General features: G+C 39.1%; 1 protein-coding gene across 12 annotated transcripts in view; it reads right to left on the bottom strand.

Annotated features, from left to right (window-relative positions):
• Positions 1–2,630: 2,630 nt before the first annotated feature.
• The window catches only part of mark2b (MAP/microtubule affinity-regulating kinase 2b), an 80,676-nt gene continuing 57,503 nt past the window's right edge, over positions 2,631–25,803 (bottom strand). For 3 of the 12 annotated variants that reach the window (XM_041779647.1, XM_041779651.1, XM_041779646.1), the window contains exons 16-21: positions 22,195–22,341; positions 16,698–16,964; positions 13,519–13,545; positions 8,690–8,728; positions 7,857–7,966; positions 2,631–5,389 (exon numbers count right to left, since the gene is read on the bottom strand). In XM_041779647.1, the coding sequence (XP_041635581.1) occupies positions 5,040–5,389; positions 7,857–7,966; positions 8,690–8,728; positions 13,519–13,545; positions 16,698–16,964; positions 22,195–22,341 (940 nt within the window). In that variant the 3' untranslated portion in view covers positions 2,631–5,039. Of the gene's footprint in view, positions 5,390–7,856; positions 7,967–8,689; positions 8,729–10,218; positions 13,329–13,518; positions 13,546–16,697; positions 16,965–22,194; positions 22,342–25,803 lie in introns of those variants that run through there. The other 9 variants (XM_041779658.1, XM_041779655.1, XM_041779657.1 and 6 more) reach the window with 7 other exon arrangements.

Consider the following 25,803-nt stretch of genomic DNA (forward strand, 5'->3'; position numbering starts at 1 on the left):
TATAAATAAATTTAAGTCAAGTTGTTTTTGGATATGGGTAATGACTGGTATTGGCTTGTCCGGACAAAATAAAATGAAATTAAACATTTTCTCTCTGAACTTTGAGGTAACTTTACACCTGTAGTTAAACGACAACAGTGACTGGGCTGAGCTTCAGTACCACTACTAGCTTAAACTACTAACTTCTAGCTGATAGACTTACTAGGATGCCAGATCTCTGCTTCTGCATTAAAATCGTCACACAGGTGGTGAATATGAATAGTTTTTTCCAGTATAATTAATGAAAGAGAGACAATGGGCTGTTCAAATTCATTGGAATCTCACTATTCAATGACTCAGTTTAGATGTGAGAAAAATTATAGTAACAGAAAAAACAGCACCCCCTTCTGGTTACCACCTCCTTTGTCTTTTCACCTTCATATATATGCTGAATATGAAAAACAACTTTTCTGTCTGTATCCTCCTGAATGATTATGGATGTTTGGGTTGACATGTTTGATATTTTAAAAATCCAACTAAATTGGCTCATTGAAAAAAACAACTTCAGAACAACAAACTTTCGACCGAGTTCATTCCATATTTTAAGACTTCTGGACTCTAAATTCATTCAAAACAGGACTTTGTGATAAAAATGCTCGCATAAGTGGATGTCATATGGTGGGCACATTATTTGAAGCACCTCAAGCTTTACATAAATGCACTATTTTGTTCAGTTTCCCAATATTTTATAAGTCACTAAACAAAAGGCACAGGTGTCCCCAGGAAATATTTATAGGAATAAAAAGAAGACCAGGGCACCCAGGGACTGACACTGGGAGCGAAACAGCCAAGAGTTTTTTGTTTTTTTCTGAACTTTTTAGCAGAATTAAAGCTTACTTAATTAAGAAATGGTCATTAACGTTACTGAAGTGTAAATTAGTACAGCTCTGGTGCTCCTGAGAAGCAGGTTGGTTTCAGTCTCACCGGCTTGATGCTGAAATCTCAGAAAATTTGGACATCGTTTCCATGATGATGCTGAAAACTGATGAAAATTAAATTTGATAGATCTTGATAAATACAAGTTTTTAAGACCTTACCTTGAAATGCTGAGAACTTCCTGAGAGGTATAAATATTTATAAGACAAAAACTTAGCACAAAGAGTTAGGAAATTTGTGCTTGCTGGATTATTTCTTTGATGTAACAGTGCTTCTTTGCAATGAATCTTATACTGATGAGAAAGCTTGTTTCTCCCTTTTAAATGGTGCCACATTTGTAAGGATCATGCATTTGTGGGATGAGCAGCAGAGCCAAGTATGTGGGTTGTGCCCATGAAGAATGTGCTAAATCTTTGCCAATGTGAAAAAAAAAAGCTTAGTCTGGCATTGACTCTTGTTTGGTGGATTGGATGATTGCAGTCTGAAGAAACAAGACATACTGGCAATGTGTAGTAGTAGTGTGTGTAAGAACCATACACAGCCTCAACAGCCTGGCATCTCCTCCTCATGCTGGTCACACACTACTGTGGGTTGGCATCCCATTCTTCAACCAGCATTTGTCACAAGTCAGCCAGTGCGGGTATGTTGGTCATTCTGGCATGATCTGTACGCCCAAGCTGATCCCACATGTGTTCAATGGGGTTGAGGTCAGGACTGCTGACAGGCCATTCTTCCTCTCCACTCCCAAATTCTGGAGGTAGTCTCTGATAAACCCCGCTCTGTGGGGGTGAGCGTTGTCTTCTAAAGGACAGAGTTCAGTCCCAGACTGTGGAGATCTGGGATTGCCACTGGTTGCAGAATCTCATCTCATATCTTTCTGCATTGAGATTACCTCCAATAATTACAAGCCTCATTTTTCCAGCACCCAACACCACCACACTGCCTCCCAAAAAGATGTCACTCTATCAGTGCAGGAACACAGCATTTTCTGTGTCTTCTCCACACTTTGACACTACAATTAAACCGCCATAGGCAGAATCTGGACTCATCCCTGAATTTAACATTCCTAAACATGTTCAGGTTCCAGTGCATGTGTTGCTGACACCAGCACAAACGAGGCTGAGGTTGAAGGGCAGTCATGGCAGGCCTCCTGGTAGCCTATTAGACAGGAGAGAGGCTGTGTATAGTCTGTTCTGGATTGTCTGGTCAGAGAGCTGTCACCAATATCATCTGCAAACTTTGACTGCAAATCTGTCAGCACCTGGAGGTACCAGAGGCTCAAAAACAAGAGTCATTAGCAACAGAAGAATAAGTGGTTTCGGAAAGATTTGGCAAATTTTTTATGGGTGCAACCCACATACTCAGCTCTGCTGCTCATCCCACAAATGCATGATCCTTACAAATGTGGGACCATTTAAAGGGGAAAAAAATGACTTTCCACCAGCACAAGATTCATCATCAGGAAGCATTGTTACAACAAAGAAATAATCTACCCAACACAAGTTTCCTTACTTTTTGTGCTAAGCTTAGTTGAATGACAGGATTGTTTTATTTTATTCTTGCGTTCTACATAATGGAGAACATAGGCACACTATCATTATATCATTGTTTTTATTACTATCATTGTAATTTTCATCATTTTGTCTTTACACAAAAAAACAAACAAATAATACATTTTCAGGAGTTGATCACCCCTCCCAACCCCAAACCCACCACTACAGTTACAGTTTGCTCAAAACACATTTAAAATCAATGTAAATTACAGCAATGTAAAACGAAATAAAGTAAAATAAAATCAACCCTGAAAGAGATAATATAACAGCAACAGCCAGAATAATAATTAGAATCCAATACCCAGCACCTTAATACAATGATCAACTTTTAAAGAAAAATCTGACATATTAAAAACTGAAAGAAATAATAAAACGACAGTGTGTCATTGTGATAGAAAGAAAAGTGTTAAGTTAGGTACAACCAGCTGACGGGACCAAGCACTGTCCCTATCGCCCCCTTTTTCAAAACCCCAAGAGTGTATGTGTGTGTGTTTTCTTCCGGTTTGATAACCGGGAGCTTTAACACAAAGATAGAAACGAGAAGTTGCTTTTTGTGTTTAAGCGTGAAAATGTGTTCAGACATGGGAAACATTTACGAAGAAGTCTTCTCTCTCTAATTCAGGCCTTTCAGACTGATACGGCCTTCCAAAAATAAAATAAAACAAAGTAAAAAAATGGCCAAAGATGAACAAGCAGCTGCTGTCATCACCACCATCATTAAATACATTGATAACTCCTCTCTGCAACTGGGGGGGTTGGTGGTTTGTGTTTAATCTGGTTCACAATAAGCTGTGTGTTACGTGTGTTAAAGGTGCACTAAACCAAAAAGGCAGCAATGATATGATCCGTCGGGATCCCCCTGCCCCAAAAAATCCAAATCTGTACAAGCCAAAAATTCTCAACGACACAAAAATATATTATCAAATCAAAAGTAGAAGAAGAAAATAATTCACCATTCGTTGTCGTCCTTGTTGATAGATTTTTTTGTTTTGTTTTGTTTTTTTTCCAGTGATCTTTTATAATACACTCACACACTTACTGTTTGTTACATACTCCAAAGAAATCTTGTTTGTGAGTTTGCTCTTTGGGAAGGTGTAGCAAAGAGGGGATCGGGAGAAAAAAATATGGAGAAAAAAAAAAAAAAAAAAAAATTGGGTTGGTTCAGTGTTGACATTCTTGGTATGAAGGCATAATGCCAACTGAAGCAAAACAAAGATTAACAAACAAACAAAAAAAGCACAAATACATCATTTGAGCATTTATGTGCTGACTTATGCAACAAAAACAAACCCCCAATTAAACTTTATAAAGAAAGGCAACATAAAATCCTGGAACAAACCTGTTCATGAACTGACCTTCCCTCCCCAGTTACCCCTTATGCCCTCTTTTCCAGTGCACAACACTTTAAAAGCCATGAAAGACAAACTAAAATAAAAAAGAAGAAAAATCAAGTACGGACTAAAAATCAAATTGAAGCCCGAACAATCAATAATGTCATCAAGTCTGACTGGCCTCATCGGACATGATGGCATGTGAGAAAGGAAGAAAAAAGGGAGTGAAAAGGTGAAAAGATGGATGTGTTTGTGCTGAGTTCATTTTAAAACAAGAGGGAAAGGTTGGTGATGTGTTTTAAGAGAGTGTGTGGGTGTGTGTGTGTGTGTGGGTGTGTGTGTGTGTGTGAGGGGAAGTGGTAGAAGAGTGGATCTTAAAAAAAAGTTCATTTCTGGGAGGGGAGGTTTGGGCAGGCGGGTACAGGATGGAGAGAGTCCATTAACCAACATCAGCAGAGTTCATCCATCCAAAGATGCACCGTCCGTCTGTGAGTGTGTGTCTGTGTGCGTGTTTGGTTGCGTGTGTATATTCATGAGACAGTAGGCTTTAGCAATCAAAGTCCTGGCTCAGTACGAGTCCATTCAGTTTTGGAGGAGAACAAGAAAAAATTCAATCAAAACTCCTTTGAGTTTTCCAGCAAAATAAGGCTCCAAACTTCCAGTCCCTCATCAGCACTTGCTAGAGAAAAAAGAAAAAAGACATTTTTCCTTTGCTCTCCTTGTCCTCCATCCAACCCTTCCTTTACCTGGTTTACCTCCTACCAAGAAAAGACCTGGCAGCAGAACCGTGCAGAAAAAAACTGAATAAATAGCAGAAGTAGTGACAGGAGTGGTCAAAGTGATAAAAGTGTGACTTTTGAAAACAGAGATCGTACATGCAGAAGAGTGGAACGTCTAAGTAGAGCATGAAAATAAACCCAGCAGGGAAGAGAGAAGATCTCGGTCTATAAGTACTTCATAACTCTGAGGAAATCAGCTCAGAGTTTCAAACTGCAGGGCCTCAGGAACTTAAGGAACAAAATTTCTAGAAAAGAAACATTTTCTAGTCTCAGAGAACCAGTAGCCCTACTTCAGACCTTTGTCCAGATAACAATCATGTTATTTAAAGTGATCCCACCCTTTAGCTTACCTCCATAGTGACCTCACCCTGCTCACAGCATCATCTCCAACCTAGCTACCACCCTCTCTGCCCTCCCACCTCCACCCTTTAATCTCATCTCTCCTCGCTGTTCCCCTACACTCACAGTTTAAGCTCGTTGGCAATCTTTGAGGCAATGTTCTTGAAGGCGATGGACGTGCCCGAGATCCGTTTGAAACGCACGCCATTGAGGGAGAGTCGAGGAAGCTTGCACACCTCCATCTCCCACTGGACGAAGTCGTCGCGTGCTGGGTTTCCTGACACGCACAGCAGCATGTAGCGCTCGCGCAGCTCGTACTCGCAGCTGTTGGAGTCGAGCACCTTGCGGATCTCGCGCATCATTTCCATGGGCTCCATGGATGACGTGGTCTTCATGGACCAGGTGAAGCGAAGCGAGCGTGGCTTGGCGGAGTCCTTCTGGCTGGCGATGGCCGGAGGAGTGCCAGTTCCACCTGAGGTCGGACAAAGATTAGTGAGGGAGTGATGGACAAAAGCAACAAGTGGGATTAAGTAATTAATAACTACAATGTCATTTTCTTCTCTTGTGTTTTATCAAGCTGTTAAGGTGCCCTTCAGCAAGCAAACAAACCCCCAGCAGCTCAGGCACTATTAAGTTAGACCCTTACTTCAACATGTCTCCATCAGTTCATGACCTTTGGATCCAGTCTATGCATGTGTGTTTGGCTACGTTCACACTGCAGGCCTTAATACTCAATTCTGATTTATTGATCCAGTCTGATTTTGTTATTTGGGTGTTCACATTACACTTTAGATGTAGCCTGCAGGTCACAGCCCTGAACTGCACGTGCAGTAGAATAGTGACATCATGCACAGCTTGATTTACTGGAAGAAAACATGGCAACAGTCAGAGTTTGTGGCTGCTATGAGGCAGCTCAAAAGGCTAACAGCTAGTTTTACCCACCCAAACCAAGTCTAGCTTGTTGGAAAAGGGACATGTGATCCCACCATGACTTGATTAGAGTCCTCAGCCTGTTTAACCTTCTGAGACCCGAGTTTTTTCTTGGAATTTGTTTTTTAATTTCTCCTACTTACTTAGGATCAGTAGGACCTGATAAGTATAAAACCTAAGCCTTGTCTTTGAACAGGAAGTCATTTTCACCCAAAAACGATTTCTGCATGGCATAGGAGAACAGGCTCATATTATTTTACAACACACACACACACAATAAAAGATTTTATTTAATTCTCATACATTTAAGTGTGCTACAGGGCCGTTCAGTCAGTAAGAAATAGTGTCAGTCGTTCAGCTGTTTACAGTGTAATCCCCTTTCTGATGACAGACCTCAAGAACTTGTTAAGGGCAAGTAGGAACTAAATTCCCACTGGAAAATCCCTTTTAAATATAGAGATTCCCAAAACATAAACATGTCCCCTTAATTCCCTAAAATTTCAAAGGCCAAAATGTCCTCAAATATTCACCAAACATCTCAGTAAGCTTTTCTAGAAAAGCCAAAGGATTAACAAGCAAGCAAATAAGCAAAATCCCCCCCCCAAAAATCAAATAACCTCTTCCAAAATTCCATGGAAAAACATGGAAAAAAATCCCCCAAAATGCATAAATAAATTTCCCAAAGCATAATAACCCCCCAAAATAGATAAACATATAAAAGCAAGTCTCCAAAACACACGGGCACATTCCCAAAAAAAGTTTAATAAATTTCCTGAAAATTTCAAAGTGAACTGTCCAGATATTCCAAGCAAGTAACTTAAAATTTTATGGCAATTCTGGAGAATTATCTCTGAAATTCTAGTGGCAGAATTCACTACTATGATGTCAGAAAGTCAAAATGTAACCCTACCCTCATATGTGCACGCAGGGCCTCAGGAGGTTATACTAAGCTTCAAGTCTTTCTCGTCTTTGGCACTGCAGCAACATCCTCCTCCTTTAGCCACATTTGGTCAGTTACTTCAAAAGCCGGCCAGTTCCTGTCAGACCTCTCAAGTTTTGCCTGTACAGGAGCGTCACCCTAAATAATTCTGAGGTCTAACACCTCACTGTTCCCTTTACTGACTTCAACATATTATTATAGTCATTATATAAAAATGTCCCGAATCTGATATGAAAATTTCAGAGATTTTCAATGTGACTTGTACTCCTAACATTGCCAAAAAAAAAAAAAAAAAAAGACATACGAGTCACATAGGAGCAAAAAAATTGGGTTTGGATCTCGACTACAGTGTGAACGTGTGCTTAGTATACTCCTGGCCTGAGTGTATGTAGCATGTTTGAAAAAACTGTGTAAAAAATTAAATTTAGTAACACAGTACGTCTTCTTTTGCTCTTCAGTAGAGGTTACAAAGTACAAAGCTGCTTGTTACTGCTTTATTGTAAGTGCCCTCCTGTAATAGTCTGCCATTGTCCAATTTCATTCACAAAAGTAACATCTGCATCTCCCCAGTATTCCTCAAAAGTCCTCTCAATGAGGGGGCGTTTAAGTTTTCACTAATGAGACTGGGAATCAAATGGATAAATAAGTAATAATCGAGCTCAGTCCAGAATATTTTCCGTGTCAAAACGAGGCTGAAAAAGTAACACGTACAACACGTTATCACATTTGTTTTTTTTGTTGGTTTTTTTTTTTTATAAATCAAAATAACTTGCAATCCTCATATTTTTGTTTACAAAGTAGATCTGATTCTTCTAGATAGTGTATTATCTAACTGAGAGATAAAGAGTTTGATGGTTATTTCCTTTGCACGTTAAAAATGTTTCTATAGACAATCCTCTTAATCAAAAGTGCAATTAAATTAATATGCGCCTACTAATTTTTGTGGCACTACTCTCATCTGAGAGTTTTGACCCCATCTTGAAGCAAGGTAAATGGCACAATGACAGAAAAACAAGAGTAATATCCAAATGTAATATATTAATGTATGTATCTTTTATAATTAACGCACCAGTGTTACCAGATCCTGGTGAAGAGTTGTTCTCATCATTGTTGGAAGAGGAGGAGAGCACACCACCAGACGTCTTCTCTGACTTGTCCACCGTGCTGCTCAGCATTGACCTGGTGGAGGGATGGGAGGGTGTAGGAGGAAGAGGAGGAAGATGGAGGAAGAAAAGGGCAAAAGGATGAGACAAGTGCAGGAAGAATAAAAAGCAAGAGACAGGAGAGGCAGGGAGAAAGAGGGATGAAGGTGGGAAAAGACGGGACAAAAAAGCAAAGAGAGGGAAAAAAAAGCGCATAAGAATCGAGAGCATTACAAAAAAAGTACAGAAAAAGAGGAGGGAGTGAGGAGGGAGAAAAAAGGAATGTTTGAGAGGAAGAGGGAGATGATGAGGTGGTGAAAACGGATGAAGACAATAAGCAAAATCTTTAAGTACCCCTGTGTGTGTTTGCGTGCACACATCTTAGATTACAAAAATATGTAGATTTAGAGATGCAAAAGGGTTTCAGTGATTTATAAATTTGCTGGCACACAAACACACATTTGGGTTTTTGATTTCAATTTCCCATCACACACACCACCATGCAGGTCAATCTCCACACCAGCACTTTCACTTTCTGGGATGCTACCATTTGTTGCTAATTTGTCAACTCCCCATTGGTTAAGCAGATGACACCATCACCACCAATCACATCCCAGCTTGCCCCTCCCTCTCCCAGCCATTCACAACAAGCTCAAAGATCATCTACTAATTGGCTCAGGTCTACTGATTGGCAGGCGGTTTTGGTAGAGCCTGGGGATTTGAAGGGATTTTCGGTTTTTCGGGCTGTTCTGCATCTCACCTGCTCCCCTCATCCCGACCCTCTCCCTCATACGGACTCCTCGAGAAAAATCAACACAAGTTTAGTCTTTTTTTGAGGGCTTAGGGCACAGTTGGACTCTTCAAACATTTAAGTTAATCAGCTGGCTGAACACAGTCGCTCTGCTCACCATGCCTAACTGAATGTTCCAATCCAACCTCATTGATCCCAAATACTAAGTTTTCATTTAAACCACTTTAATACAAGTCTGCACCTGAGGACTTCAGCCCAGAGTGCCGATCCTTGTGCCAGTCCATTCTGTGTGACAGCGAAACAATAATCTTCTCTGATACAGAAGGTTCAGGGGTTAGAAGGTGAGAGCTGAATTGAGTACCAAGTCCTAAAATTCTTCTTATTTTTCTAGATTAAGTAATCTATTGATAAGGAACACAATTTTAAATAAAAGGTGACACCACTTTTTTAGAATTGACCAAGTAGGCTTCTAGGAAAGACTTTGGTCGGATAACTTCCACTTACAATAGAGAAGCTTTGAGATGTCACCATGGCTCTGTGACTCCAGTCCAATGTGTTCTTCGAAAAATATTTGTTTCCTACACAGAGAGTAGAACCAGTATGGTTCAGATTGTACCTGATGATGCTAGTTTTTATGGAGCCATTAAATCATAACAGTCTAACCTACTGGCAGAACATCTCCTCATTTTGGGTACACAGTGCTCATTTTGGAGAATCTACATCTGTGAATTATTACATACAAATATGCAAATGTTTTTACAGTGAAGCACCTTCAAATGACTTTAAATATGGGAAAATACATAAAGTAATCCATAAATCAGCTGCTGGAAAAATCTGCCATATTATGTATTGTATTATTTATGCCACAAAGAAAAAAACAGTAAATCCTAGATGGATCTGGACGGTTTCTTTTTTTCTCAGACTTCTGAGCAATTGGCTGCAAAAAGTAGTACATGGACACTAGTGTTAATTTCGTCGACAAAAACTCTGACTAAAAATGTTTGTCAACTCCCTCTGTTCCTAACCTGGCATGCCAGATGGATATGTTTCACACATCCATCAGGAAAACCTCTCATACACAGCCTTTGGGAGAGAGCTGAGCCTTTGGAAAAAAAACTCGTAGGGCAATTGGATGAACATTCTGTCACATCTTTATGGGCCAATTAGAGCAACAAAACATGTGACGTAGCCGCTAGCGAGCTGCGTTCCTACCGAGGACTAAACTCCATAGGGAACTGCATAACATGAACCATGGCGACTATAGACATGTCAGTACACGACTTTTGTCGTTTTTGAAAAAAAAACCAACCCACTGCTGTTCTCTCACTCTGTTCTTCTTTTAACGAAGAAATGTCGTCAAGTTCTGATAAAACTGGCACTTTAGCAGCATCCACGCTAATCTCTTCCGCCATAATTACACCAGCCTCTTAAAGATGCTTGCTTATGTCACGACTCCGCCGCGCCAGAAAGTACTGCCCCTCATCACTGATTGGTTCTGTCACTTTCTAACCAGGCCCAAACGGTTCAGATGGGAGCTTTGCAAGATGGATTCACCAGTGAGAGAAACAGAAACGGGCGTATCCATCTATTATGTAAGGTTACTCTTTTCCATGAGAAAGACTAGACAAAGACTAGCTAACAACAGAGCTTTGATGCTAAAACTAACTAAAAGTAAGTTTTTTTTTCGTCAACAAGATTAAAATGTAATTTAGTTTTTGTTGGGCATTCAAAATCCATGATATTTCTCCACTGTGGGTAAATCTGTCTAAGTACAATGCATCTATAGCTATTCTGCCTCTTAGCTGTAGAAAGCAGTGACCCCAGGTTAGGCAAGGTGCATAGAACCATGACTTGGTACCAGATTCAGGCAAGAGAAGAAATGCTTAGACTAAAATATGAGGATGTTCTTTGGACAAGAACTAGACTAAAACTATAAAGGGTAGAAATGACTAAAATGTGGCTAAAACTAAGAAGTAATTAATCTAAAGACAAAGACTGGGACTAAAATTAAAAACAGCTGTAAAAATTAGCACTGGTGGAGACTACATAGAGGACAGCATTTATTAGTGTAAATATCCCCATTATGTTAACTTTGTAAAACAAGAAACGAGAGCAAGATCATGACCAGACATCTCAGTCTGATACTAATAATCTGCCTAGTCCAGTCATCATTTTATGAGCATTTTGCATCAAAGAGATGCACATCTGTCGTTCCTGTTGCTCGGCTGCAAAGCTTATGGACCACAAACAAGGCTGTACAATGACAGCAGAGCTATGTGCTGTCTCCACAATATATAACCAACATGCCTACGGAGTCACAGGATTTCATTTCTGGTAATGCAAAAGTACTCCGACTTGTTAGCTTTGTCAGTTTTTAAGGTAGCAGCAGTGTAGTAACTAATGCCAATAATCTTGAAGCAGTTTCTTAAAGCTGGTGTAAATAAAAGCAGGATGGATCCAAACTAGGCAATGGATGGAAAAGAAACAGGACTGGGTTGGAGGAGTTAAAGAAGTTAACTAGTCCCAATTTAATGGAAAGTTTATAAGTATTTGCAAGAATTTTAATTTCTAACCAGAGGACCAAAAAAATTAAGTTTTAAATAGGGTGGCTTGGCACAGGAGGAATGCATTTAAACACAAAGGATAAAAATGTGAAATGGATTTGGACCTGGATGGAATGGTTTGGAACATAATGGGTCAGCATGGTGAGGGCGAGTCGTGCAACTTAGAGGGGGTTAGGAGCATTAATGATCCCAGCACTGCATATAATCCTTTATTAGTAACATTGTTCCTAAACAGAAGGGTTTTTTTTTTAAACACAGACACTTCCTAAAACACAGCAACTGGAACCTATATAAACACATGCACACACCACACAGACATGTTCTCTTTCATACCAACAGACAAGACAAAAAGACACAAAACAAACTCAGTGGAGAGACAAAGACAAAACAGCAAAACACATGCAGACAATAGAGGGAAAGTGACATACTAAAATCAATTAATGAAGCTTTAAATCAAGTCTGTTATGGGAAGAGGCATCATTCCAGTTTAGCCCCTTTTATAAATATTCAAAAGAAATAATTCAAAAACATCCTGCAACAGACACATGGTTAAAAATATTGCATATGGGAATGACAAGTGAGATAAGTGAAAAGTTAAACCACGATTTCTTAAGCAATAAGGGTAAATTGATGAACAATGTAAGATAAGGTTGTTTCTGCAATTTTGCATGCCCTCTAGAGTTGTAAGGGAATGCAAAATGGCTCCAGAGGAGAGTGTGGGCAAATCAAATGAAGATGATACCTTGATTCAATAAATCTCAGATATTTCTCATGTACTCTTTTCATAACACATTTGCCCATTATTTATTCATATATTAACTAGATTCTCGTATTTCTCCCTCCAATATTACAAATGTCCGGATAAATGAGACTCCCCAAATAGAGCAAAATTAGCTTCTTGCACAAAGAGTAACTGGGAGGGAATTCTTCATAAGGCTGACAAAACAAAATATAACTTCTAACCACCAGGTGGAGCAATGGTCTAGATTAAAAAGAAATTGCTCCACCTCCTGGAAAAAAAAACAAACACTCAACAGTGTGTATGAGACAAATGTGAGATTCTGTACGTGTGTGTTCAGTGTATATGACTGTAAATTTAGTGAGGTATTCTATATCTTCATGTATTACAAATAATATAAATAACATGGAGAAAAGTGAATAAATGTTTTGGTATAAGGTGAATATGTGTATAAAGTGTAATCTGTGTATGTGTGTCCACAGTATTAAGGTCTTTTCCAGCCAGAGTAGGTCAAAGCCATCCAGTTCTGCTGCTGCTGCTGCTGCTGTTAGAGAGCCATTGCCAAAGTGAGAACAGAGCAATGAAAGAAAGGAAGAGTGCAGCCTCCAGAAATAAGTGCAGCCTGAGAAATACTGCAACGTCCCTCCTGGGTCCTCTCTACCTCCATCTCCAACTCCAGACTACAATCTATGGTGGATCTCTTCAAAAATTTACACTAAACACCAGCTGATTTGATCTTAGTGACCAAACCAAAAAAAAGCAGTGAGATGTGAGATGGATGATGTTTAAGGGTTTAGATAGGTGGCATTAGCTTTGGTTATGGTTATCATGGGAATGTGACAAAGCAGGACTTAAATCCCCTACAAAAAAAACAGAAATCTGTCTTTGTGATTCTCTTCTCATTCATATGTTTATTAAAGCAACTAAAAAAAGTCTGTAGGATGCATTTTATCACATCACCTCACCAGCTTATGACTTGGAGAGGAAGCTAAGAAATGGTGCATTATTCCCTGCATCTGAAGCTAAGAAACAGAAAGGGTTAAGAGTTAGAAGGGAAATGTTTGATCTATTACACCATTAAGCCTCGACCTAAATCTAGGGCGCTACAGGGGGACACAAGCTCTCACACACTCTACCTGGTAAATAAATGGATGGGGGGGTTTGGAAAGAGCAAGGTGGGAGGGACGATGGAGGGACGTCAAAGGAGGAGGGGTGAGGTGTTATTGTGCCGCATGATAATGGAGTGAGTGAGTTAAGTGAGAGGGTGGCTGGGTGAGGGGGTGGTTAGTGGAAAAATAAAAACTAAATAAAAATGGGCCATAACACGGCACTCAAAACCAGAAGGCTGAAAAAAGGGGCCAACCACAGAAAAAAAGGAAGTAAATATATAAGGCTCAAGGCACAAAGGAAGATTTAAACAAAAAGCTTCACGAAACACCAAAAGGGGTGAAAAAATATATATGTAAAATATATATGAAGAAGAGAGTATACGTATATATAAAGGGGTTATATTTAACGTCTGGGATGTTGCCTACCTTCTTGGAAACCTGAACGAGAGATTTCTACAAAAACAAAAGAGGGATAAAGAAAGAAAGAGAAACAAACGTATGTATAAAAATGTTTAGATTTATGACTTTCCTGTACAAAATGAGCTGCCCTGAGTAGGGATTTAACGATACACAACTCATGATGCCGTATATGGATCAAAATAATGTATGCAATATATAACTAATATAAAGCTCTAGGATTGAATTCAATGAATGTTTAAACATAAATTGTTTATTTAACTTCTCTGAGCAATTTTGCAAATCCTTTATCTAATATTTTTTAACTAAATGCATGCAACACTTTTAACTTAAAGGTTTCTTTCTAATAAATTATGTCTTACAAAAAGACATTTTTAAAATTAATCATCTAAAGGTATTAATTTAAAACAAACCTGATATCATATAAATAAATCTAGCATGAATAGAGTACAGCCCATTTGTGGGATTGAAGCTCCAAAGGCTTTTGAGAGGCAATTTTATTTTTACTCAGCAACTTACCTAATTTAAGTTTTCGTTTACATTTTAGAAAGTCATTTAACTGGCTCTGTAATGTGCATCTTCAGCCTATAAACACCAATGTTCATCATTATCTTTTAAGCCCTTGCAATTGCTGGATTGGTGGCGTTTTAAATCACTCTTCCAGCCAATGTTTGTAATATACTGCTGGTGTTTAAAGTCTCTTGAAACATTTACAAACCTTTTTTGTCTTCTCTATTCTGCTTACCTTGCATCTAACCTAAAACCGGCACATTATTAGCCCTAAAATCTTGCTTCCGCAAAATCTGTATGCCTCTCTTCCTCAGCTAGCGAGAAAAGCAGGTAGCACCCTCTGCTGGCTTAAGCACAGAATTGCAATATGTGTTTTTGTCTCATTGTTTTAAATTGTTAACCATCAATTCATTTTTAATAGTACTTTCCTGTGCAGAGTCACGGGGGCTGGAACCAATCCCAGCTGTCAATGGGTGAGAGGCACCCTGCACTGGCTGCCATCTTTGCATTGTTTCTAATAGTAATGCAAGGTATCGTTACATCCCTACCTATGAGTAGCAATCTTTACAGCAAACTGTCAGAAAAAGTCCAAAATGTACTAGGCTAACGTCAGAATGAGGCAACAAGCACAATGAACATTACATAACCAAGGGGGAAAACATCAAACAACAAATGAAAATCAGTGTCACTACCATTGTAATAGGAATGTGGTCAACGGTGGGAATTATTGGTGTGAATGTGTTAACGCACGTTATTAAATGCACACCAGAACACCTTAGAGGGATTTTATGAGCTCAGTGGGAAATTCCATTAAGAGCCCCTGTTTGAACAAAGTCACCCTCATCCTCCCTCCCCCCAACTTGAAAAGACACCCTCCTCCAGACACAGAGCAGTCCTCGTGATCTGTAAAGAAGTGTTTGTGAGGTAAAAAGTTCACATTTGATAAAAAAGGAGAGAAAGCCAAACCCTAAGCACACAAAGATACATTTCAAATAAAAAAGCACAGGCTTAGCAACAACTTAATCTATAACACACAGAAACCTAATCTCCTTCATTCACACATACTAACACTGGTAAACGAGCAGACACACACATGCAGACATGTTTAAAGGACAGAGGAACATCTCTCTGCAGACCATGCTGGAAAGTGCAGGTTACATGGTTACATGATATGTTAATAAAACACACAACTTCTGTGTTTTTGTTTTGCTGAACTGCACAAATGCAACACAATCTCTTCTCTCCAGCACCTCGACTTCCTACTAGCATGCCAAGTTATAAGTGTGTGTGCCTGCATGTGTGTCAAGGTGTCCCCAGTAGCGGTATTTATAGTTGAGGGAAAAGTGATATCTCCGGTGTAACCATGGATACTGTCGCCACGGAGCTACAGTATCTCTGAGTGGGAGGCCTAGAGATTGGCTGTGCCTGTACCTCCGCCTTTTGTATACATACACACACACAGACACACCCACGCAAGCAGGAAACACTTGATCATTCTACATTTCTCTCTAACAATCACCAAAAATAAACCGTGCACTCTCTCGTTCTTCTCCCCATTTACTTAAGACACTTCAAAAATGTCATTCATAATAAAAATCAGGGAGAAACCAGAGAAATCTCAATCTTTGCTGCTCTCTTTGCTGTATTCCTTTGGAGATGAAGGATATAAGAAGTGGCCTCATTTTTCACTAGCATTTTCTTCAGCATAATCTGCCTTTAACTGGCTATAATAATCAGTGTTTTTAGTATTAGAAAAAAAATCTCATGAAATCCAGATGTTCCTCAAGTCCCACAAAAACGACAATAAATACATCCTGAGTTAAAGATATGCTTCATAAGAAATAGGATGTATCTGGCAAGCAAAAGTCAGATCACAAGTATGAGTCTAGTTTTCAGAAGACGCTGCTGTCAAAGAGCTGGTAGATACTATATTTGCCCAGCTCTCTCATCCTACCCTTCCAGTTTTATAACCGCTGTGTACAGTCAGTCTTTACCTCACCGTCTTTACACAACAGGGTTTGATCAAAGTGAGGCGCCATTTTCATGTATATATGCTATCTATATTTTTAACTTTAATGCATATTTTAGCTATTAATATGCTCAGGTACCCATCAGAGCAGTTGTAGCTGCCGCAACCTGCCCTAGAGGACTGTCATCTGTGATGAGATGAAAACTGGGCCAGACATGGAACCAAAACCAAAATTACTCCCTAGTCACCACTGCTCCAAACAAAATTACAGAGAAGACACAGCTGCTGCCTTCCTCTCCCTTTCTTCTCCCAGCCGAGTTACAGATCAGCACCAGTTTAGAGATAGGGATGAGATCAGGCCAGCTTCTTTAAACCAAAATACTCTGCAACCCATGAAGACATGAGCATTTGCATACAGCATGTTGTTCCTGAGAGGAAATGGGCACGTTCAATGATTTGTTACATTTTCTGTTTCAGGCTGTAACCTAAATACTCAAAAAAGCCTTTTTGTACTTGAGCTACAAAAAAAGCAGCATTATAAGTAGAACAGCTGCTACCACAACTGCTTCAGTTTCATTGACTAAACTAAAAAGTTCATTCCTGCCACATGTGGATCCACATCGGTCTTATGGCTTCAGTCTCCTTTCTGAGTATAAAGATTTACCCTTCTCACTTTCCCAGGACACTTCCTTTCTTTACTGCTACTCACCTTCGTACAAACTTGGAAGTAAATTTGCTGAAGATCCCAGTAGCGCCATGTGCCCTCCTGGCCTGGCTGTTGCCATGTGACAGTGATGGGGAAGCTGGCCCACCGGGGTAGGCAGAGCCCTGCTGGTCCCGGGCACCCCGCTGTTGTCCTGCATGGAATGTGCTGCGGATGCCCACCCCCCGGGAGAAGTTGGGACGGTCTGACACAGCAGCGCTGCTGATGTTGTGGGCAGATGGTGAGGCACCAGGTGCCCGCTGAGTTGGGGCACTATAGGAGATGATTCGAGATATGAAGAGGAAAGGTGGGAGGTATCCAAAAGAAAGCGTGATGCAGAGAAATGCAGAAGGGCAGTGAGGTAGGGAAGTGGACAAAAGATTAGAGAGGGATAAAAGGATAGAAGGTGTAATCAGAGGAGAGGAATTCATAGTGACAGGGATTGGAAAGGTGATCAGAAAAAAAAGCAGGAAATAAAACGTAGAGATGCAAGGTTGGGAAGGAGGGAATCAGAAAGGAAAGGAGAGGAGAGGGCAGGTAGGTGAGCATAACAAGGTTTGGAAGTTTGTGGAAACAGAAGTAGAAAGGCATGAAAGAAGGGGTGGGTTGAAAAGGGAGTGTAGCAAAAAGAAAAAACAGTTAGAAAAATACACAAAACAACCTTCTTGTGTACTCTAAACCTTATTGAAAGTTTAAAATAATGTCTATGTCTATTTAATTTCTGCTCACCCTTATATTTCATAGAACCACTGTTGTCAGCAAAGTCAATACATAAGTCAGCATCAGGTCAGTGAGACCAACAGCTAATGCTTTTTTACTCTGAAGGGCAAAGCGTCACAAACCTGAAGCTTGCACGTTCTCACACATTCAAATTGACAAAAGATAACCACTAGCACACTGGAAACATTCACTGAGCTAAAACCTTGTGCCTTTCTCTATACTGTATGCATTTGTGCCCATCTTCCAAGCCTGAGTAAGAGTGCAGACACAACAAACATGACAAAATCACCAACACTGAAAGACAAGCAAAGACACAGTAATAGAAGTACAGAGAGCAGGATGAATAAAGATGTGAATACAAATGGACAATCGACCACAGAGCGCTGCAATCAGACTGGGATAGAGGATGTGGCCACACTGATGGAAGAAGTCAACATGATTAATACCCAAACACAGAGGTCCTGTTCTTGACAAACATGCATATACATTTCAATGCTTTTTCCACCATTTAACAGCTTTTTATGCCTATTACTTGAATATTTATCTCCTTCCTGATTTCAGCTTGAGTTTTGGCTATAACAGAAATTGTACTCCAGTTAGCAACTAAAGGAATCCTGTCACTGCTGCCCATCTGTAGTCCAGCATTGCAGAATCTATTTTGTACCAGTTGCTATGGGAAACAACAATAATCATTAGGCAAGAGGGACACAATCCACCACCTTGTCATCTTCTCTGCTTTTACCTGTATTATATGAGGCTTGAGGCTTTGCCTGATTCCTTGTTTTTTTAAAAAGGAGAAGTTAAAATATTATGACTATATGTTCCATTTTCCTGTGGGGTGGGGTGGACAGATTCTCAAAATGAAACTGTGTTAAATGCTGAAATGACCAAGTTAGCTCCAACAATGGGCAGGAGTCTGGTGGAGCAAGAAATAGTTATAAAAATTATCTGAAAGAAGGACTGTGTGACAAAATAAAAAAGTCCACTGCAGATCTCTAATACAGTCGACTGTCCACAAAGAAGAAAAAAGCTTCCCATAGAAACAGTGTAGCTATATGATGAACAGCTCAAACATATCTTTTGATTTGATGATATGTCCAAGCTGTGCACCAAGGAAAATACTGCCAATTAGCCTAAACACACACACAAACACACACTCAAGCTCTTTAACGGATATAGCTGCTAGGAAAAACTGGCTGAAGCAGGCAAAATATTGGGGACCAGCATGACATGTTGTAGTTATGGATACGACTTGATTGAGAATGTTGATATAAAACAGCTATGATGTTTTCTAACTTTTAAGCAACTTTTAAAGTGAAAACAGACTGGACAATACTAGCTGCAGTTCTAAAAACATTTTTTTACAATCCGATTGAATTTATTCAGATTAGAGATTTAAACTTCTCTGTTCACATGGACGTTAAAAGATGTGATCCGATTCAGACATGCAGGTTCATGAATCATACATTTAATCTAAATATAAGTGCTCTGACATGCGTAGCACCGTCCCATGGATCAAATCAACCGAAAATTCGCTGTAGAAGACGACGTTCTTCATCGCCTTTTGTTGCAAATAAACTGTCGGCATTTGCTCGTTTAACTCCTGCTCGCGCAAAATAGTGGACTGTTCACCTATTTCGTATCTGTACCTTATACCATCTGATCAACAATTCTGAATTCTTTTAAAGTTTCAAATAAAAAACGTTATCTCAGTAACGGTTCAGTTTTGCTTTGCTCCCGCCATGTTTCTGTCTGTTCCGTCCATGGGACAGACGAGCGCAGTAAGACAAAAATCACCCCAGACAGGGAGAGATGATCAGATTGAGGGTTTTTACGGATGCTAAACAGAACGACTATGCACCCCTCTCGAATGGAATGAGCCGAATCAGAGGATTTTATTCTGAATTAAGTTTTTTATTCAGAACCGGGATTTATTGTGATTACAAGCGGTCCATGTAAACATAGCTACTGATGCAACTTATGTTTGAATGGTGCATCTTGATGTAGTTTATGCCAGGCATACATCTCAATACAAATATGGTACCGGCACTGATCTCCTGCTTTATAACATAACATCAAGACTTGGGTGATAAATATGTCAGAAGTAATGTAATTTTTCTTACTATGAATGTATACATAAATTGATGAAGAATTAAAATGTGTTTTTTCAGAAGGGTAACTAAGGACAGCTGGATAAAACAGGAATGGATGGGATTTGGGGACATGGTCTACATTCTGAGAAAAGGTGCCTATTCCTCACTCTGGGGACAGTCTATGTGTTGAAGCGGTACCTTCTCTCCAGCGTCCCCAACCAGGTTCTGAACATCCCAAGCTCACTGCTGAACGACGCATGCAACAGAACAGGACTTCAACACAGAGCAGACAAAAGCACATACAGCCAGAGGGCCACCTTGACATTTGCTCCATTGGAATTTTAGTCTTGTGGGATTTTTTTCACCAGACAACTGTCACAAAAAAGGGTAAGGGTCTTTGTGCAAATGGCATATCAGTTCAACCTCAGACAGAATTAAAGGCAGCTTATAAAATATTCAAAGACTATCTTCCTGTCAATGTAGCATATGACTAGAAATGTTGATGAATAAAAGAGCTAAACTAAAAATTAAGTAAAAATCAAAGTAGCCCTTTAAACAGACAAACAAAGCAACAGACAACACGCAAAACCCACAATTCACACTGATGACCAACAAGACAAAGCCATGTTATTAGATGGGTTCCTTAGAACTTTTCTTCAATTACACAAACTAATAAAACTCCAACTTTTTTTAATCCTTTATCTGAACTGCCTACATGTAGAGGCGGACCTTGCAGTATCCAGATAGTTTTTACCATGATGATTATCACAGTCAGTTAAGTGCTGAGCAAATGAGAATAAGTACCCTACACTGCAATGTGCGTCCCTTGACTTGTAAAATATAGCAAACAACCCTTGTTGGTTTTTGTTGCACAAAGGCCCTAAAGGCCAAGTGAATCAGAAGCTGGAGGAGATTTTTATCTCCAAACTTTTTTTTTCTACTCTTTCCTCTAAAATACAAATGACGGTCAAGTATTACTGAAATTTTGCACAACTTGAAGATGTCCATCTTTTCACAACATCTGACATATAATAGAAAATAGAGAAGTAGAAGTTTAAATGAAGGAGTTGGCAGTATCATAACTCTCATTTCATTTTCACCTTAGCTGCTAACGCTAATATCAGAGTGTTCACTCTTCTATATAACAGGGCTGTTATTACTAACACAATGTAGCTATATTCAAGAAAATAAGATGTATTCATGGCCAGGACATCAACAAATCTATCTTATTCACTTTAATTGCTTTCTGCACCTCTCTCTTCTCTTTCTGCATCTGCCTCTCTCTTTTTCTGCATTTCCCTCTTTCCACTTTCATGCATCCCCCTCTTCTTTCTCTCTGCCCTTTACAACTCTAACACAGCTTCGGCAGAAGACTGTTCAACATGTGCCTGGTTCTTCTCTAGGTTTTTGCCTGGGAAGCTTTTCCTCATCACTGAATCTATGTTCATTTGTTTCTTAGTTCTGAGCTCATGGTTGCTAAACCCATCTGTGCCATCTATTTTAAGTGTCTTGAGAAAACTCTGGTTGTCAACTGGCGCTATACTAATAAAGACTGATTCATGATATTTAAATTAAATGCACAAGATGCCAATATTCATAATATTGATCCTTTTAAGTATCCAGAAAGTTTCCAGGTACTCCATGCACTGCTATATTTTGCATCCTTTTTCACTTTGTGGCAAGACACAGATTATTGTGTACTTATACCTCTGCCTGAGCAAAACCTGATCACTGCTACTCCATGAACGTACTCACTTTAAACTGGTGTGGGTATTTTTGGCTGCCAAGAAACAAAACAAGCAACAACAACAACATCGAAGGCATGTGAGATACAGCAGAGTGAAAAACCTGCCCATCTTGTTCTGAGGCTTGTTACGGTCTACTGGGTAATGTGAGGCTCAAGACTGACTAATGGCCAAAGATGAGACCTGTCAACATCTCAACACCAAGTTTAAATGTGTCATGTAGCTTTCTGAGCTTTACCATCTACCTCCTGACAACTGCCAAAGAATTGATGAGTGTATAAAAGCTACCATTAGAGATACTGGATTTCTCACTATGGTATAGCTATAGTGGTAAACAAATACAGGTGTATTTGTGTGCAACAACACAAAAAAAAAAAAACATTTTCACAGAATAATTGATCTATTTAAAGCTGCCCACATGCTTACAGTAATAAAAATGATGCATTTATTTTTTCTATGTACAGTAAGTATTTTGAGGTGATTTTAGCTAATAAAACAAGAGAAACACGTTAAAATAAATTTGAACAGGAACTTATTAGACATTGTATTTGTGTAAATGTATATGTGAGGACACAGCTGAAGAGCAGAGCAGTTTCTGTTATAAAACATCTACTTTGGGGGGCAAAATTCACCTCTATGATTGATTACACAATTTGGAAGAAAAACGCTGGCAACCAGGGGATTAGTATGTGCCAGAACTTGTCAATATTTGAATAAAGATTAAAAAAAGAGAAAAGTTGATGCTGTCTATTTGTATAGCAGGGGTGAAGAGTTTCAGGACCAAAGATGACTCTATTTTCAACCCTCCTTTTACCTTTTGTTGTTTGAGTTCTTGTGGGAAGGCTGATGATCCTCTGGGTAAAGTGGTACGTGATGAAAGAGGCCGCGGGAGTACTGAGCTTGTGTTTGTGTGAATGTGCGTGAGAGTGTGAGTGAGAGACTTGCCTGGGCCTTGGTGCGTGCAGGTCAGAGGGGCATGGATGATTGGAGGAGGACAGTGACTTGTGGTGACGGGGACGCGAGGAGGAGGAGGAGGAGGAGAGGACGGCAGCGGCCGAGGCAGTGGAGGCGCGGGAGCCCGGAGTGTTTAGGCTGGGAGGAAGGGGTGGAACAGGAGGAGTGCCCCGCCCAATGAACACACAAGCGCACACAATCCCACAAACAAGACCGACACATGTCACACAATCAAACATACGTCCAAGTACCGCACATACAGTCACACAAATTGGGCGGGGTTTGTGTGTGGGTGGGTGGGGAGGTGAGGTGGAGCATGGTTAGAGGCAGCACATATCAAACACAGTAATGGGGGAGGGGAGAGGAAGGAGGGAGAGAAGAACAGAGACAGAAGAGGAAAGAGGAAATACTGTAGAGACAAAAGGAGACAGAAAACACGGAGGAAAATGACATGAATACGGAAGTAAAGTTGGTCTTTTTTTATATGAGAGGCCAGATGTGTCCTTATGCCTTCATCTTCATACTTTACTTTCCTGACCAAAAGACCAACTTTAGAACACACAATTACACTAACTACAGAAACTACAGACAAATTAGCTGGATAAAGTCAAGTTGCGAAAAAAGAAATAAGCACCTAAATTAAGCAAATCAATAACATTACCCAGCAAACCCCAGACTTTCAATAGTAAGCTCATTAATCTCAAGGATAAAGTTGGCATATTGGAAAAACAACCATATCAACAGTTTTACCACAATTTTTATTCTCTTAACTTTTTTCCTCCAGGTCAGTGACACCCTATCTTTTTCTCTTTTTTTGGTTAAATTCTAAGATTAGGTGGACACAACACATTATTTTTTGTTTCAGTTGTTTTATTGGATTTTGTATGGAATACATAAATATTTTATTACAATAATTTCCAAACAAAATACTTCCCTTAATTTTAAAGCTGCTGCTGACAGCTTACATGTCCGTTTAAGAAAATCTAAACAGCAAGTATTGGACAGTGACATGGCCACCAGTACTTTTATTAAAAATGTGTCCAACTATATCGACTATTTTATTTCTATTATTTAACAATTCTACCATTACTGACTTTTTTTCTCAGAAAATACAAGAAGACATTTCTACATTTGTCTTTTAAACTGAGTACTGAGCAGCGATGATTCTTCCAGGGATAAGTCAACCCCACAGGAACCTTCAGATTCCTAAATGCATTTAAATATCTTTTGTCCACTGGCTACACAGTGAATGCTTTGATATTGTTTAGCCTTCTCAGTTTGACTGATGCTAACTGAAAGTAGCTAAGTTAATGCTAACAAGCAAGGGATGTGTGTAACGTGAAACACCTCTGCTCATATTATTTCTTTGTTCAGTCAGATATTTATTAAAATAGAAATTCAATTACTATTCCAAACTTAAAAAAAACATCGCTGAAATTCAAGCATTTAAGGCAGTGATACTCAACATGTGGCTCTTTTTTGATGACTTGTGGCTGTTTTAAGTCTAATTCCCCCAGAAAAGATTAAAAAAGGGAAATTTTGACCACAGAAATGATCGAATGCAAGTCACATCAATCAATTTGTTTCCCACACACATACAGCAGGCTTTGTAAGTCATATTTAATGGTCAACCTTTTTTTTAGTCTGTATATTTCCATCAGACATGACCAAGAATATGCAAGAAAATTTCTGTAGGTGGAGGTCCCAACTCACAGTTGTGTGCATCAAAAAAGGATTCAATTTTTAATTTAACTTTTTGAGAAAAGAATTTAGAATTTTAGTCGGCTCTGACAGACACACTAAAATGCATTTTATTTTTACCTTATTGATTCAAGATAAATGTCAAGTTTTCAGTTATCTCATAGTGGTATTTGGTAATGATATTTAACAATATATTTTGATTCATTTTCTTATTTTTTCACTCATTTGAAGTGTTTGTCTCTGAATTTCATGATTTTCTAAATTAATCTTTAATATCAACCATATTAAACTAATCTCTTTAAAGTTATTGTTAGTTACAGATTAGATGATACTTTAACAAATAAGAATAAAATGAACAGAGGTGGATGCATTTTTTTTCTAAATTAGCAAAACCATCATCTGCCGGAGTCATCAATAGGTATAAAAAGTAAAGGCTTGAACTGGCTTTTTAACCCAAATATAGAAAAAAAAAATGAAAATGAAAGGTAAAACCAAGCTTTGCATGCTCTAATAATACTCTGGGTTTAGACTGTGGCTCTTGCCAAAGTTTTTTTTTTTTTTTTTGAATTTGTCTTTTTGGTTGAGCAGGGTTGAGTAACACTGATTTAAGGACTTGGATCTGCAGGAACCATGGAGAAAATAAAACTTTTTTATTGTCATTTTATTGGGTTGGCTAACAGTTAAGCTGAAATTGCCCTGAATTCTCAGTCTGACACGTGCCCACTTTAGTTTTTCAGCCTGTTGCCTTCTAATAATAACTCTCTACTGTTGTGTTTGCTGGATCAGTTAGAATAGTTTATGGAATTACTTACGCAGAGCCCTGTTGTTTTCTTAACCTGCAAGGTTGCTCTTTAGAATAGTGACAGCTTTAACTTGACTTTATCCACAAACAAAAACAAACAGGAGAGAGTGTGGTACAAGAGAAAAAGTGAGGGGGAGCAAGAGAGGACTAAGAGCAGCAAAATATGATGAATGAAAAAGACGGACATTGATGGAGGTCAGCTAAACAAACACATTAAATAGAAACACACTCTTTCTTACTGGGATTAGTACAGCTAGTGATAGAAAAACAACTGTATTTACTGGACAAGCCAGTGTGTTGCAAGAGTTTGAGCATGTGTGATATGTACATTTAAGCTTCTGTGTGTGTCAATGAGTTTGTACGCGTATGTGTAAGCCTCTTAAGATGCAAAAATGGGGACCATATAGTGCCACTAAGAGTTAATATTCCATCACAAGTCTGACTAATCTCCTTAAAGAAAGAGGGGATAAAAAGAAAGCAGAGAAAGACAAAGAGGAAGGAAAGAAAACTGGAGAAAAAAAAAGCAAAGAAAGAAGGTTCTGGTAGGACCAAGTTCAGTTAAACATCAAACGACAAAAATAGGAAATGTTAGAAAGGGGAAGAGTTAGAAATGGGGAGTTGGGAATGGGGTAACAATTATAAAGCCCAAACTTCAAAGCATTAATGATGATCAAATAAAGTAACTTTAAATCATAGCAGATGATAACCACTAAGCTAGCACAGCCGACCAGGGCTAATTGACCCACAATATTTAAAAAATGATGCAGCTTCAAATGACCAACATGTCCCCTTGCAGTGTTTAGCTTAGGAGAAAATAATTAGAGCAAAGATTTAAAAATTTCACGAAACCTAGACTTCATTGTATGAAACTGGAGTCAATTTAATCATTTTTATTTTTCTGTAAAAAGGGCACAAGGGGTCATTTGAGACTGACACATGTATAAGCAGCTATGACACTGAACATTGCATCACAGGTGGTGTTATGCTTAATGTTTATGAAAAAAGCACACAGAGCTTATGGCAGGTTAGGCATGAGCGATGTGCACGTATCTGATGTGTCGATGTGTGTGATGAAATCAGATGCAGATGAAAAGACC

This window comes from Cheilinus undulatus, linkage group 22, assembly GCF_018320785.1.
Source record: "Cheilinus undulatus linkage group 22, ASM1832078v1, whole genome shotgun sequence".
NCBI classification, from domain to species: domain Eukaryota; kingdom Metazoa; phylum Chordata; class Actinopteri; order Labriformes; family Labridae; genus Cheilinus; species Cheilinus undulatus.